This window comes from Malurus melanocephalus, unplaced genomic scaffold (assembly GCF_030028575.1).
Source record: "Malurus melanocephalus ecotype Western Australia unplaced genomic scaffold, MMel_1.1 scaffold_293, whole genome shotgun sequence".
In the NCBI taxonomy this organism is placed as follows: domain Eukaryota; kingdom Metazoa; phylum Chordata; class Aves; order Passeriformes; family Maluridae; genus Malurus; species Malurus melanocephalus.
The window spans coordinates 168,618-182,912 of NW_026623525.1; the positions used below are offsets into that span (position 1 = coordinate 168,618).

Consider the following 14,295-nt stretch of genomic DNA (forward strand, 5'->3'; position numbering starts at 1 on the left):
CCAATTGCCTTGGCGCCGCTCTCACCTGAAGTTTATTGCTCCCAGTTTCCCGCTGCTGTTTGCTTTCCTGCTACTGGGAAAGGGGAGAGGCACAGCCCCCGCTCCCTGCCCTGCCCTGTGTCCCTCAGCATGGCAGGAAGAAGGAAAAGGGGACYCTGGCCTGGCACAGCCCCTCCTTGGTGTGGGGCAGTTGCCAGGGGATGGCTGCAGCGAGCTTAGGGGTGCAGAGCCCCTCGGTCCTGCTGCCTCCGTGCCGCTGGGACCCTCACATTGGGGGGCACCCCCTCCTTGGGCACTGGAGCGCTGTGGGCAGGGGACACCTCACCAGTGGGGTGCAGCCCTGTGCCCCACACCTGTGCCTTGCTCCAGCCCTCGGGAGGGCTCCCTCCCCRCCGTGACCAGTGTCCTATACTGTGGGGACCGGGCCTGCTGCTGGAAACCTGCTCGGGCTCGGTGAGGTGGGGCTGAGCTGGTCCATGGGGCTGAGCAGCAGGATGAGGAGGGGGAGGATCCCTGACCTTGGCATCTCCCGTGGCATTGAGGTGAGCTGTGGGTTTAGGAGAGGGATGACCCAGGAAACGACATGGAGAAAAGAGTGGGATAAGGAGCTGTCAGTGCCTCAGTTTCCCCACCTTGGTGCTTGGTGGAAGCCCCAGGGTGCAGAATGGGATTAACCTCCAGGGCTTTGGGCTGGGTTAATCCCACCTATGGGGTGCAGGTCCTGCTGTGCCCCCACCTCTGCTCCTGCCCCCAGTTTATGCTTGGAACCTGTGGGTCCCCATTGTCCCCACCATGTACCTGGGACCCTGCACCTGCTGGAGCCCCTTCCTCTGGCAGGTGAGCCCCATCCTGGGGAAGGAGCAGGGTAAGAGCCAGGGCCTGGCCAGCTGCAGGGCCCTGGGGCTCCCTGCTGCACCCCCACTGCCCCCTTCCCCTCTGTCTCTCATTGTCACCAGCAGCCACAGCCCCAGGGGACTGCTCAAGGGTCTTCTGTGGCTCCTTGGACCCCTGAGACATCAACACCCGGAGCTGCCTCCCCACACCAGTCAAAGAGTCAGAGATCCTGATCCTGCAGTGTCCTGTCTGCTCTGGGGAGCAGGGGGTGCAGAATGAGGGTTCATGCTCATCCTGTGGCATCCGGCCCAGCAAATAATAASTATCAATATAATAAATATTTTATAATTCTTTATTAATAAAATAGTCTGTTCTCTGTACCCCCGCTTTGCCTGGGGTTTGGCCCCCTCTGCCTGCCCCCCCTTGGCAGGAGGGCTGGCTGGGGGTTAGTGCTGCCCCCAGCCCCTGCTCTTTGGCCCCCTGGCAGCTCCCTGGGTCTCTGCTGCTGCTGCTCAGGGTGGGCAGGCACGAGGGGAGTGGGGTGGAGCCTCACAGCCTGCGTGGGCTTCCCCAGGCATTGTGGGGGCTGGAAGGCACTTGGCAACGGAGCCCCCTGAGCAGCCAGGAAAGGGCTGATGGCAGCCCCTGAGCCCCCTGGCCCCAGATGGGGTTCTGGTGACAGCCGTGTCCTCACCAGCCTCACGTCCTCTTGTCCCTGGGGGGAGGCAGAGTGAGGAGGGGGCTCTGCTGGGGACAGAGGCCCCCCCTCCCCYGTGTGCCACCACTCACTGCTGTGACACGTTGAGGTCTGGCCAGGCCCCTGCGAACGCCAGCTGCTGCTCCAGCTCCACTATGCGCAGCCCGATGTACCCCGAGGACAGCAGCAAGGCCACCATGCTGGGGACAGACCAGTGTCAGCCAGGGGGCACAGGGTGGGGACAGGGGGCAGGAGCGGTGCCACAGACAGGCTCTTGTGTGCTTGCCCTGGGGATGGGTGTCGGAGGGGGAGTGTGGGGACCCCRGACTGCCTGTGCCACCCTGGAGAGGCTGTCAGGGCTCAGCAGGAATGGGGACCAGGGGTGTGAGTAGGTCCTGGGGACTCACAGYAGCAGGTAGATGATGATGATGATGTTGAGAGGGCTCAGCTGGGGGTTTATCTGGGACCAAAATGAAGTGATCCAGGCCCAGAGCACAGTGTGGGATCCCCCTGCCAAGACAAGGCAATGYCAGTGTCACTGAGATTCTGTGCTCRGCTCTGCCAGGGTGTMAACMCCCAACACCATCCCTGCCATCCCGAGCCCCTGACCCACCCCAGAGGCTGCGTGTTCCTGTCGAGGGCAGCTGCTCACTGCTGCTGGAAGCCAGCAGGGCCACCTTCTCCTCYGCTTCCCTTGATTTCGGGCTTGGCTCATCTGCAGATGACCAGGAGATAGTCAGTGAGTACCCCGGGGAAAGGTCTGGGCATCCTGGGGGCACAGGRGGCCACAAAGAGCCAATCCTGCACTCGCTGGTGCTGTGGGAGTGCTGGCCAGGGGGGCGAGGGCCACGGGGTCCCTCCCGGCCTGTGTCTGGGGAGGGGGAGCAGAGTCCAGAGCTGCCAGCAGGGCAGGAACATGGGCAGGGACACGAGCAGGGCTGKAGGGGTGCGAGGGGTGCACCAGGGTGGCCACTCACCCAGGGATTCCTGGAGGCTGTTGGGCTCCAGAGTGCTCTGCTCCAGGTCTGACTGGCTCAAGGTCTGCAAAAGGACAAGCCCTAGTCATGGTGTGTGTTCCCAAAGCACCTGCCCCACTGCCATGGGGACACGGGCAGTGCTTGATGGGACCTGTGTCACCAACAAGAAGGGACCCCTGGGGTGTGCATTGCCCTGGGCTGGGGCTTTTCATGTTACCCCCAAGTCTTCCCAGSGGTCTCTGCACCCCGCCCACCCCATCCAGAGGGCTGGGACCACTCCCTCCCTCTGCTGCATCCTCCTCCCCACCGTTCCCTGGCCTTACCAGAGACTTCTTTAAGGCTTTCTCATTGCTSACAGAGTCTCGAGGGCTCTGGCCGCTGTCCTGGACAAGGAGAGATGAAGGGAGGCACCCTGCAATGGCTGGATGGAGCTCCCCTCCCCATSCAGCCCCGCGTACCTGCAGGTGTTTGCACACCGACCTCAGGAGCTGGTAGGTGGCCTCTCGCTGACGCAGCGACACGAAGAGGAACTGCCAGAGAGTGGGTAGGAGGTTTGTGTCAGAGCTGCCCCCTCAGCATGGCACAGAGCCCATGGGGACAATGACATCCCAGACAACCCCAGGTGAAGCYGCCCCCCCAKCCCTGACCCTGCTCTCACCTTCTCRCCCTTGGCTGTGCGGATGCTGACTGCGTTGGGCACCAGCAGCGCCGTGTTGGTCTTTTTGAGAGCTGAGATGGAGGCGACGGGAACCACAGCCTGTGCCAGGAGGAGACAGGCAGTGTCACCRTGGTCCCRGTKGCCACCTGTGCCCCTGCCAGCGCTKCCAGCCCCATGCCTGCCCCAACCCACCTTGATGTCCTTGAGCAGGAGGTTGGAGTGGAAGCAGATGTGGCGGGAGGATACGTAGAGGCGGCCGTGGTAGGGCATCTCTCTCTGCCAGGCGCAGGAGAAGCAGCCCAGCAGCGCGTCCTGCTCGGCGAGCTCCCCGAAGGCCCGGCGGTAGCTGCTGTCCTGCTTGCTCTGCTGCGGGAGGCCGAGGGGGTGTGCTCGGGGCCAGCCCTGCCACCGCGGGCATCCTGCAGCCCCCGGCTCCATCACCAGCTCTGCCACGGAACCGGGAGCAGCCCTCTCCTCCCCCAGAGAGCATCCAGCCGGCACCGCGGCGCTGGGGGTRGCACTGGGGTCCCGCTCCTCAGCCCCGGCACCCCGAGACTCACCGAGGGGGATGGGGGTCCCTGGCTGCCCACGGCCGCCTGCTCTGCCTCCTTGCAGGAGGGCTCATAGGTCCTGGATCTGGAAGGAAGCATCGGAGRGGGTGACCCCGGGGGCACAGGTGGGGTGTGGGGCTGGGATGCAGGATGCGTCCCCGTGAGGTGCAGCACCCACCTGCTGAGCTTGGGCTGCCCCGGCTGGGCGCTTCCCCGCTCCTCCAGGCTCCGCCACTGCTTCTCCCCCAGCACCCCCCGCCTACTGCGCTTCAGCTTGCCCGACATGAGGGACGAGTCCGGCATCTGGGGGAAAGGGGGCAGATTGTGGGGACGGTCCATCCCTGCAGCACAGCAGCCGCCAGTGTCACCAACCTGTCCCTCCACCGGGGAGGACATGGGAACGGGGCTCAGGCCATGCCKGGACAGGCACTGCAGAGCCCACCCGGTCGCATGAGCCCTTTGCCGGTCCCACGGTGGCSTGTGCTGGCTGCGACCCCCGTGGGCAGTGGGGGCCGGGAGAAGTGATGACCCCTGGACCGARGGGTGACGGGGAAAGTGATCCCTGGACCGCGGGGTGCCGGCTCGGGTCACGGCCGGTGCTGGCTGCGGGAGTGCGTGGCCGGGCTGGCTCCAGAKGGGACATCCCGGACCCACGCGCGGCCCCAGAGCCCCGTCCCGGGCAGGTACCTGCTGGGGAACACAGCCCCCCGCCCGTCCCGTCGGAGCTGTCCGCTCCCGCTCCGTCCAGCGCCGTTCCTGCTCCGCTGCCTCCTCCTCCTCCTTCTCCTCCTCCTCCTCCCGARGAAGGGCAGCGGGCGGGGCCGAGCGTCCGCGGCAGGTTCGCAGGGAGCGGCCGTGGCAGCGCCAGCCCGGGACACACCGCAAACCCAAGGGCACCCCGCAATCCCGGGACATCCCGCAATCCAGGGGCACCCCGCAATCCCAAGGGCACCCCGCAATCCCGGGACATCCCGCAATCCAGGGGCACCCACAGCATCGCTCACCCGCTGCCTGTCGCCCTCTCTCGTGCCCTCGCCCCACGTCCACCCTTTGCCCCGGGGGTCTCTGCCGTGGGACAGGGACCCCCAAAAGACAGTGGGGAGGGGGCGCTGGGCAGAGCCGGAGCCGCGTCCCTCCGCAGACCCAGGGCTGGTGCGAAGGCCACGGAGCCAGCCTGGCTCAGCTCCTGCTCTCTGGACCATCGCTGATAAGGCCCTTCCCGCGGCGAGAAGCGGCCATAAACCCGGGCCGGCCCGAGGTGGGACACGGCACTGCCCGAGGGGCTGCACCTGCACTCTCCGCTTGCCCTCAGGATCCCATTCCATCCCCCCGGGTCCCGTCCCATTGCCCCACACCGGGCGCACCCGGGGTGTCACTCCCTGCCCTTGGTCACACCCCTCAGCCCCCGGCATCCCCCATCACCCCACACTCGTGTCCTGCTGGGCACACTCGACTCCACAGCCCTGGCGGCAGGGGATCCGTGACACCTCATGGAGGCCAGTCCAGGACACACACAGGGACACACGGACACGCGTGTGCCGGCACAAGGCACAGACTGGGGGCCACGGACAACTTCTGCCATGGAGCCAGGCTGGGAGAGCTGGGGGTGCTCACCTGGACAGGAGAAGGATCCAGGGAGAGCTCAGAGCCCCTTTTGGGGCCTGAAGGGGCTCCAGGAGAGCTGGAGAGGGACTGGGGCCAAGGGCTGGAGGGACAGGACACAGGGAATGGCTTGCCAGTGCCAGAGGGCAGGGATGGATGGGATATTGGGAAGGAATTGTTCCCTGGGAGGGTGGGGAGGCCCTGGCACAGGGTGCCCAGAGCAGCTGTGGCTGCCCCTGGATCCCTGGCAGTGCCCAAGGCCAGGCTGGACATTGGGGCTGGGAGCAGCCTGGGACAGTGGGAGGTGTCCCTGCCATGACAGGGGTGGCACTGGGTGGGTTTTGAGGTCCCTTCTGACCCAAACCCTTCCCGGGGTTATGAACGCGCCTCCCCCGCCACCCTCCCGCCGGCACCTCATGTGCACCCAGCACAGCCCTGCACACATGCATAGGCGCACACACACACACACGCATACACATACATGTGGGCATACACAGGCACACACATCTGTTCATGTATATCATGTGTAGACACATACATGTTTACACACACATGTACACACAAGTATACGCACACATGTTCATACACATGTTCTCTCCCCCCACACACATCACACATACATACACATTCTCACCCACACCCACATCACACACATGTACACACATGTACCCATATACATGTTCTCACACACGTACACACACATCCGGACACACATGTTCTCACACATGTATTACACACATAGACATACACACTCAAACACATTCTCACACATACGGACACACACATACAGACACGCACGCACATGTGTTCTAACACATGTACACACACATATGGACACACACACATTCTCACACACTTGGATACACACACACGTCACACACATGTACACACATATGGACACACACGTCACACACTTGGATACACACACACGTCACACACATGTNTCACACACTTGGATACACACACACGTCACACACATGTACACACATATGGACACACACGTCACACACTTGGATACACACACACGTCACACACATGTACACACATATGGACACACACATGTCACACACTTGGATACACACACACGTCACACACATGTACACACATATGGACACACACGTCACACACATGTACACGCACATACAGACACACACATTCTCACACACGCACACACACGGACACACACATTCTCACACACATCTACATGTATGTGACACACACACATATTCTCACACATGTATATGTACATACACACACACACGGACACACACTATCACGCACATCTACATGTATATACACACACATTCTCACACATGTATATGTACATACACACACACGGACACACACATTATCACACACATCTACATGTATGTACACACATGTTCTCACACATGTACATACACACACATACGTGCACACCCCAGACCCCGCCCCTCAGCACAAGGGCCGCTCCCATTGGCTGTCCTGKCCCGGTGGGCGGGGCAGCAGCGCACTGACCAATCACTCGTCTCTCGCGCCCCTCCGCGGCCGCCATTTTGTGTGCGGGCGCCGCCATGGCCGCTGCCCTCAGGACACCGCTCGGTCTCTGAGGGCTCCCCAAACCTGCTCCAGCCCCGCTCTGGCACCCCCATCCCAGGACTATCAGAGCTGCGGTTTGTTTTTTTCTCTCTTTTTTTTCTCCTCATTTATAAAGTGCCGTTTGTACGTATTGACCTTACAAAAACAGGTTAAAACCTCGGGCCGGGCGCTCACCCCTGCTGGGGCTGCCCCAGCCTCAGCCCGGCCCGGGCCCTTCTAGTGTTCATTGTGCAGGTGAGAGGTGACAGGTGACCCTGCACCGGTGACACCGCACCAGGGACAGCCTTCATCGGCCCGGCAGGGTCTGGGACACAGGAGTCCAGGGTGGGGAACAGGAGTCCAGTGCAAGGAAATAGGGCGGGGGGTCACCCCCCTCCCCAGAGCCCAGTGCCCCCAGCGCGGGGGACCCTCCAGACTCGAGAGTGTGGCACCACGGTGGCCAAGGACGCGGTGGCCGAGGACACAGCCCTGAGGACACTGTGGCTGGGGACATGGCCCCACTCAGTTGATGGTGGTGCTCTGGTTCTCTCCCTCAGCGCTCCCGGTGCTGTTTTCAAGGATCCCGGCGCTGCTCGGCCGCCGTAGGCTGACAGCACCTGGAGGAAGAGGAGGAAGGGACAGGTCAGGAGCGATGCCAGTGTGGGGTGACCCACATGTRCTGGCCTGGCCCTCCTGGACTCTTCTGCTGACACCAGGGCCTGACCCAGCAGGGCCCCAAGCAGCACGAAGGGTCCATCCTGTTCCCCCACCCACAGAGAGGCAGAGCAGGCGCTGAGCACGTTTGGCTCCCCGGCCTGGCACAGGTCACTCCACCATCCCCCATGTTTGCTGCCAGCACACAGAGCTGCCCCCGACACCCCTTGGAGCYCCAGGGCCAGCCATGGCCGGGCCAAGGGGCCCTGCAGAGCAGAGGGTGTTGGCCCCCAGGAGGACACAGCAAGCAGACACAGCCCCTCACTGGGGGCAGCAGCGGAAGCGGGACGATGGCTCTGCCCCATGTCCTACCATGAGGGTCCCCCTGCGAACGTGGCCACAGCCAGCCCAGTGATGACAGGGCTCTCACTGCTGCCCCACTGGGGCCATCTGCAAAGACACTGTGGCTTTAGCCCAGGCTGGCACTGGCCACGGGGCTCCCAGTGCTCTCAGTGCCCCCAACCCCACACCAGGGCCCCCCAGGCCCCCGGCCCCACTCACAGTAGCGGATCTGGATGGGCCACACCATGATGCAGCACAGTGTGGCGACAGCGGTGACAGCGATGCCACCGGTGACCAGCACCATCACCCAGCGGTAGAAGTCGACACAGGCAGGGCAGCACAGCTCAGTCCTGTGGGGACATAGGCAGGGATGTCACCGGAGGCTGGGACTGGAGCTCTGGGCTGTGGACAATGGTCCCATGTGCTCCCAGTCAGGACTGGTTCCCACTGGGATATGAGAGAAAAGCCCGAACAAGCAGATCCCAGGGCATGGCTCAGGCTCTTGTCCAAGGCCCARAGAGAAGGTGAGGAAGGGTGTAAGACAGATCAGAGCTGGAGAAGAGAACACTTTGGGGAGACTTTAGAGCCCCTTCCAGTGCCTAAAGGGGGTCCAAGAGAGCTGGAGAGGGAGTTGAGACAAGGGCCTGGAGGGACAAGGAAGGGGGAATGGCTTCCCACTGGCAGAGGGCAGGGTTAGATTGGATATTGGGAAGGAATTCTTCCTGTGAGGGTGGCAAGGCCCTAGCACAGGGTGCCCAGAGCAGCTGTGGCTGCCCCTGGATCCCTAGAAATGTCCAAGGCCAGGTTGGATGGGGCTTGGAGCAACCTGGGATTGTGGAAAGTGTTCCTGCCCATGGCAGGGGTTGGAAGGAGATGAGCTTCAAGGTCCCTCCCCACCCAAACCATTCTGTGATTCTAGGTCCCTCCCCACCCAAACCATTCTGTGATTCTATAAATCTGAGCTGGTTCCCACTCATGCCTCTTGCTGCAGCCCTGGAATATCTCCTCATGCACCCCCAGTGAGGGAGGGTCCCAGCTCTGCAGAGATGCTTACGGGCAGGGGTGCAGGTTCTGGATCGCCATCACAGCCAGGCCATTGGCCATCTTGTCCGTGAAGCTCATGGCACCGTAGACAAACGCGCTGTTGTGCTGCGGAACGAGAGGGAACCACGCTGTTGGACGCTGTGCCACAGAGCCCTGTGTGCCCTCTCATGGACAGAGYCCTCACTGCAGCACAGCCGTGAGCACCCGGGGCACAGCACTCACAGCGCACAGCACACGGGTCACCCTGCAGAGCCCCCTCCCTGTGTCTCCACCCCAGCTCTRTGCCTGCCGTGACTCCCCTCATCCCGCCAGCAGCAGTGGCTGTACCGTGTTGGTGCCGATGAGATCCGCAGTCATGGAGAGGGAGGTGACCAGGATGGTGGCCGAGCCGGCCCCAAGCAGCACAGCCAGCCCGTAGATCTCAGCTCCCATCGGCCTGGCCAGAGCCACCCAGGAGGCGAAGGCCAGTACTGCCAGGATGCCCACAAAGTAGGTCAGCTGGGATGGGGACACACAGATGGACAAGAGGGAGTTCAGGATTCAGCTGGGCTGGCACCTGGCGAGGGAGGGGCGAGCAGGAAGGGTACTGAGCCAGCACTGCCCAGGACCCACGAGGAATCTTAGCTCTGCCCCACCTGGATTTAAAAACAGAGCCCCCAAAAGCAGGGCCTTGCTGTGATCTGGGCTGTTCTGGAGCCCAAAGGGTGAATCCCAGGCAGAGCTGTGGAGCATGTCTGTGAGGGCAGGGGACACTCCACTGGCACCCGGCAGCACAGAGGGAACACACTGTGGGGGCAGATCCCTCCTCCTGGCACTGCAGACCCTGGGCCCACCCCCGTCTGCCTTTTATGGGCACTACAGGGCACTGTAGCCTGGTCAGCCCTACCCAGGACATGGTGACTCTGGGCCAGCATTGCCTTCCCCAGCCCGAGGTATATGTAGGACAGGCTCCTGCCCACCATCCCCAGACCCAGCAGGACCCACACCTCCACCTCTATCCACCACTCCCAGTCCCAGTGGGACCCACATTGCAGTGGGTGGTAGCTGGCAGAGCGTCCATGATGGGTCCCCGCTCTCCAGCTCAGGTATGCCAGGAGCTTTGCCCAAAGCCAGGATTTGGCCCCTGGGTCTCTCCTGGGGTCAAACTCCAACCTCTCCAGCACCCCAGACTCACATTTCGACCAATCCATTTGTTCACGGGCTTCATGAGGAATGAGGAGAGGAACCCACTGATGTACATCACTAGGGGGATGGTGGCAATGTACTTCTGCAAGGGACAAGGACAGGGAGGAGATGAACACCAGGCTATATCAGGACACCTTCCTACACAGTCCTGCCCTGCACCCACCTTGGAGAGCAGCAGTGAGTTGGTCAGGTACATGGCGATGTAGGTCTGGGACAGGTTGACGATCAGGCGGGTGGCCATGTAGAGCACGGCGACCTGTGAGGGGACAGGACCAGGGCAGCACGGCTCAGCCTATTGGGAGGACATTCCCAGGCCAGCTGTCCTGGCACAGGTGCCCACTGGGAGGAGGATGGCCCCTCTGAGGTGATGGATGGGTGCCCRGAATAGCCCCTCTCTCCATCCCCACCCACACCTCGGCCAATCCTTGGCTGCAGGATGCCCAGAGTGCCTGGGCAGGGCAGCAGCCCGGGCCAGGGGAGCCCTACCCAGCCGTACCTGGTAGAAGGAGGGCTCCAGCAGCCAGTCCTTCCAGAGCAACGGGTGGCGTGGGGGGCCCGGGGGCTCCTTGTGTAGCAGTGGYGTGCTCTCCTCTGGCTCAGGCAGCATCCCTGGTGGGTATGGCTTCTCCTTGATGCCCAGGTGGAAGATGAGGGAGAACACGGCCCCCAGCCCCACCACAATGAGGGCCAGGTTCTGGAGAAGCAGTGGGGGTGAGCACAGCAGTGRGGGCAGCTCATCATCAGCCCTGCAGCAGTCTGGAGGGTAAGGAGGGGTTCCCAAACCCCAGGGAGGGCTCAATGTGGCTCTTGCCAAGTTGGCACTGCCTGCTGACTCCCTCCAGTACCTCCCCAGCTGAGCCACAGGAAGAGGGAACCCCAGGGGCTGTGCCCTGCCACTCACCCGAAACACAGGGATGTCTTGGGGGCCCAGGTGCTCTATGTCAGGCTGGTCCTTCTGGAAGTTCAGCAGGATCCAGGTCAGGCTGTACACAGTGATGTTGGCCATRACGGTGAAGGCATACCTGAGGGGAAGGAAATGTTGGCGTGCTGCAGAGGCACAAGCACAGGGACAGCACAGCAGGATACCTCGGCCCACGGCTGCCCCCAAGCCAGGTGTGCTACAGCCTCTGCACCCCAGTGTCGTGGCTGAGGTGACACCTCTGAGGGCATGTGGCACCTGGCTAGGCATCARCCTTGCTGGTGCAACTCCCAGTGTGCCCAGTCCTTGGGGAATGACTCAGAAGAAATACAAGATCCCTACGGGTCAGCCTCCAGCCACAGCTCACCTCTGCTTCAGGAATGCCACAGCTGCCTGACCCGGTACCCCCAGAGTGGGACCAGCTTGGCCTGACGGTTACCCCACATCCTCCCTGCTCCATGAGATAAACACCCCATCCCACACCCCGATCCTGACAGAAATGAGCTAGGTGCACTGCCCACCTGGCCCTGAGGACAGCTCACCTCCAGGACAGTCCCCACAGCTGTGTCCAGCTCTCCCCAAGGGCATTGGGGAGGGACAGTCCCTCCCCTGAAAGCCACCCTCCAGTCCCAAAGGAGAAGTGTCCCCAGCTCAGGGAAGTGTCCCATGGGCTGTGTCACTSATATCCCTGGCACCAAGACATTCCCTCCTGACACCAAAGGGTTTGGGCCACYAATCCATGTCCCTTGGCACATCCCACAGGACACCCATGTGGCYCAGTCCTCATCTTGCCACACCAAGGTTTCTGCTGTGCCAAAGCACCCAGGGACCTCCCATCACAGAGCAAGGGGACCCAGCATGGGCAGGGTGTCTCCCTCAGGCCTAGGGGACCCCCAGGTGTGGCTGTGCTCACCTGAAAGCTGTGAGCTCCACCTTCCCATGGTCACTGCTCACCAGCTCGGGGATGAGGGCCAGGTGGGACACCTGAGTGGCAGCCCAGCCAAACTGGAAGATGATGATGAAGGGGAGGTAGTAGACGAAGGCTGCCCACTGTGGAGTGCTCTCCCTGCAGGCCAGGCAGGGGCTGAAGACGAAGGGAAAGGACACAAGGACGCAGGTRGTGCCTGGGGAGAAAGTGGAGCAGTGAGAGGCTGCACACCTGGCTGGGACTCCAGTGTGACACAGCCAGCCCCYTCCAGGACAGGCTCTATCCCAGAGCTGAGGAGGAAGGTGGGCCCCTTCCCCAGTCAGATGAGACACGTGGAGTCCCAGAAACCCCCACAGCCCATCCTGCACAAGGAATGTCCGCCCATCCTGCACAAGGAATGTCCTTCCCTCTGGCATCAGCACAGACAAGCTCTTTCACCAGCACAGTTCTGGCACTACTCTGTCCCCTCAGGACATCATGACAGACCCTCACTGTCACATGTACAGCTGCTAAGAGCTTTTTGCTGTCCCCAGGTGCAGATAACCCATCAGAAAACACACCCATCCCTGCCACCTGCCCGCGGCAATATGGCACCCCTAGGCCGGGAGGGCTCTGCATGTCCCATGGGCACTGGCATCACGTCTGTCTCCATGTCCCCTCTCCCATGGGAATGGCAGAGAGAGCCATGCTTCCACCACGCTCACAGATGTCAGCGGCAGCATACCAGGGTGACACAGAGGCACAGGGGGCTGTGGAAARGCCCCGCTGAGTCAGGGATATCAGAGCCAGGCTCCTCCCTCTGCTGTGGCGTGACAGCGTGGGGACGCGGYGTAGGGACCCTGTGCAGGGCAGACAGGCCAGCCTGGCCTCTCCCTCCACTTTCCCAGAGTTACAGAGTCCATCTGCCTAGTGGCTCCACAGGCCCCCCGGCCCTGATGCACAGCCTGATGCCCTGTCCCATGTGTCTCCATGTACATGTCCCCAGCTTCACTGTGCACTGATGAAGAGCTGTGGGAACCTGTTCCTACAGCTGAGGGGAACCTGCTTTGCCAAGTCCCCCAGGTCCCCTCCCCACTTTGCAAGAACCTCTCTTCCTCATGAGTGAGTGATTCCTCTTCCACCCATGAAGGGCAATTCCTCTTCCTTCTCCTTGCTCCCCCATGGCACAGCCACTCATGGCCAGGGCAAAGCCAAGGGCAGCAGTGACAATGGCAGCCCAGCTCCACMCATCCCAGCAAGGAGGCTGCAGCAGCTGGGTCCTCACATTGGCTCACAGTTGGCTTTAGTGCTCCAGGAGCTCTGAAGGACGGGGGGACTTGGGTACACGTGGTGCCTCTGCCCCAGGCAAACTACAGGCATGGGAAGGTCCAAGACACCTCAAACCAGCACAGCCCTGCTCTGTTCCCTGGGTTTTAACTGGGCCCAGATGAGGGGTGAGGGTTCCAGGGCCCTGCAGGGTCAGGCTCTGCAGCACCTTAAGGGATGTGAGGGCTCCCAGGGGAACGCTGGGGCAGGAGCTGTGTGACCCTGCTGCTGCAGCCTCCAGGGCTGCTCCTGTGCCCACCTCTGAGCCAGCACAAACCAGTGTCATCTCCTCCTCGTGGGAGGACAGGTGGTGCCCACCAGGATCACCCCACTGGCCACTCAATGGAGCTGTGGCCCTCTGCACAGGGCTGCACCCCAACATCTGTGKAGCCCAAGTAACCAGGAGTGGTCGCACTGAGTCAGAGAGGTCCTGTGGACCCGCTGTTCTCCCAAGCAGGGCCATAGGAGACGCCAAGACCATGCTGCCCACTGCTGCAGTGCCCCTGGCAATCTGGGAAAACCCAGATTTTACTGCTGGTCATGGTTTTGCTGCAGCTCCAAGATCTGAGCATGTGGCTCTCAYCCCAATTCACTGCCATTGCCAGGCTCTCCCCTCTGGCCCAGCAGGACAGGATCACGGGAATGCCAGGCTGCTCACCACAGGCGCCCGGGACAGGGATATTGGTACAGCACTGCCAGACAGGCTCAGACAGGCAGCAGAGACGCTCACCCTTCCTGCCCACTGCGGCAGGAAGCTGGACCCCAAAAAAGAGCTGGCAAGCAGGCAGGGATACCCGGGACCGTCTGTGGGAACACCCCGCAGCAGGGAGATGCCGCGATAGCAACTGTGTAGTGTCTCCCTCGCCCCGAGGCTGCGGTTTCACAACATTTCCTCTTATCTGAGCACGGGTTTGCCACCGGACGAGACAGCCGATTCCCACACAACACCCCTCATTGCAGCGTGACCGAGGGGCTGAGCGGCACCAGCACGGCTGCCTCTGGTCTGTTTGCTGCCACAGCTGGTCACTCTGTGATCAGCCAA

The 14,295-nt window shown here is 62.0% G+C and overlaps 2 protein-coding genes across 4 annotated transcripts in view; both read right to left on the reverse strand.

Annotated features, from left to right (window-relative positions):
* Positions 1-1,206: 1,206 nt before the first annotated feature.
* Positions 1,207-4,394, reverse strand: LOC130579801 (GRAM domain-containing protein 2A-like). Of its 2 annotated transcripts, XM_057376866.1 has the most exons (11): positions 3,896-4,163; positions 3,727-3,802; positions 3,359-3,532; positions 3,167-3,265; positions 2,967-3,038; positions 2,832-2,891; positions 2,509-2,572; positions 2,145-2,246; positions 1,939-2,041; positions 1,624-1,731; positions 1,207-1,549 (listed from the first exon to the last, which is right to left on the reverse strand). In XM_057376866.1, the coding sequence occupies exons 1-11, from the start codon at positions 4,111-4,113 to the stop codon at positions 1,534-1,536; spliced, it is 1,092 nt and encodes a 363-aa protein (XP_057232849.1). In that variant the 5' UTR covers positions 4,114-4,163; the 3' UTR covers positions 1,207-1,533. The 2 variants fall into 2 exon arrangements, with proteins under 2 accessions (XP_057232849.1, XP_057232850.1); XM_057376867.1 differs by having other exon boundaries at positions 2,832-3,038; positions 3,896-4,394.
* Positions 4,395-6,986: 2,592 nt separating this feature from the next.
* Positions 6,987-14,295, reverse strand: part of MFSD12 (major facilitator superfamily domain containing 12) — a 10,726-nt gene continuing 3,417 nt past the window's right edge. Inside the window, exons 2-11 of one of the 2 annotated variants that reach the window (XM_057376841.1) lie at positions 11,934-12,144; positions 11,003-11,123; positions 10,598-10,795; positions 10,265-10,357; positions 10,091-10,183; positions 9,244-9,414; positions 8,927-9,021; positions 8,092-8,222; positions 7,903-7,980; positions 6,987-7,493 (exon numbers count right to left, since the gene is read on the reverse strand). In XM_057376841.1, the coding sequence (XP_057232824.1) occupies positions 7,399-7,493; positions 7,903-7,980; positions 8,092-8,222; positions 8,927-9,021; positions 9,244-9,414; positions 10,091-10,183; positions 10,265-10,357; positions 10,598-10,795; positions 11,003-11,123; positions 11,934-12,144 (1,286 nt within the window). In that variant the 3' untranslated portion in view covers positions 6,987-7,398. The remainder of the gene's footprint in view (positions 7,494-7,902; positions 7,981-8,091; positions 8,223-8,926; positions 9,022-9,243; positions 9,415-10,090; positions 10,184-10,264; positions 10,358-10,597; positions 10,796-11,002; positions 11,124-11,933; positions 12,145-14,295) is intronic. The other variant, XM_057376840.1, reaches the window with a different exon arrangement.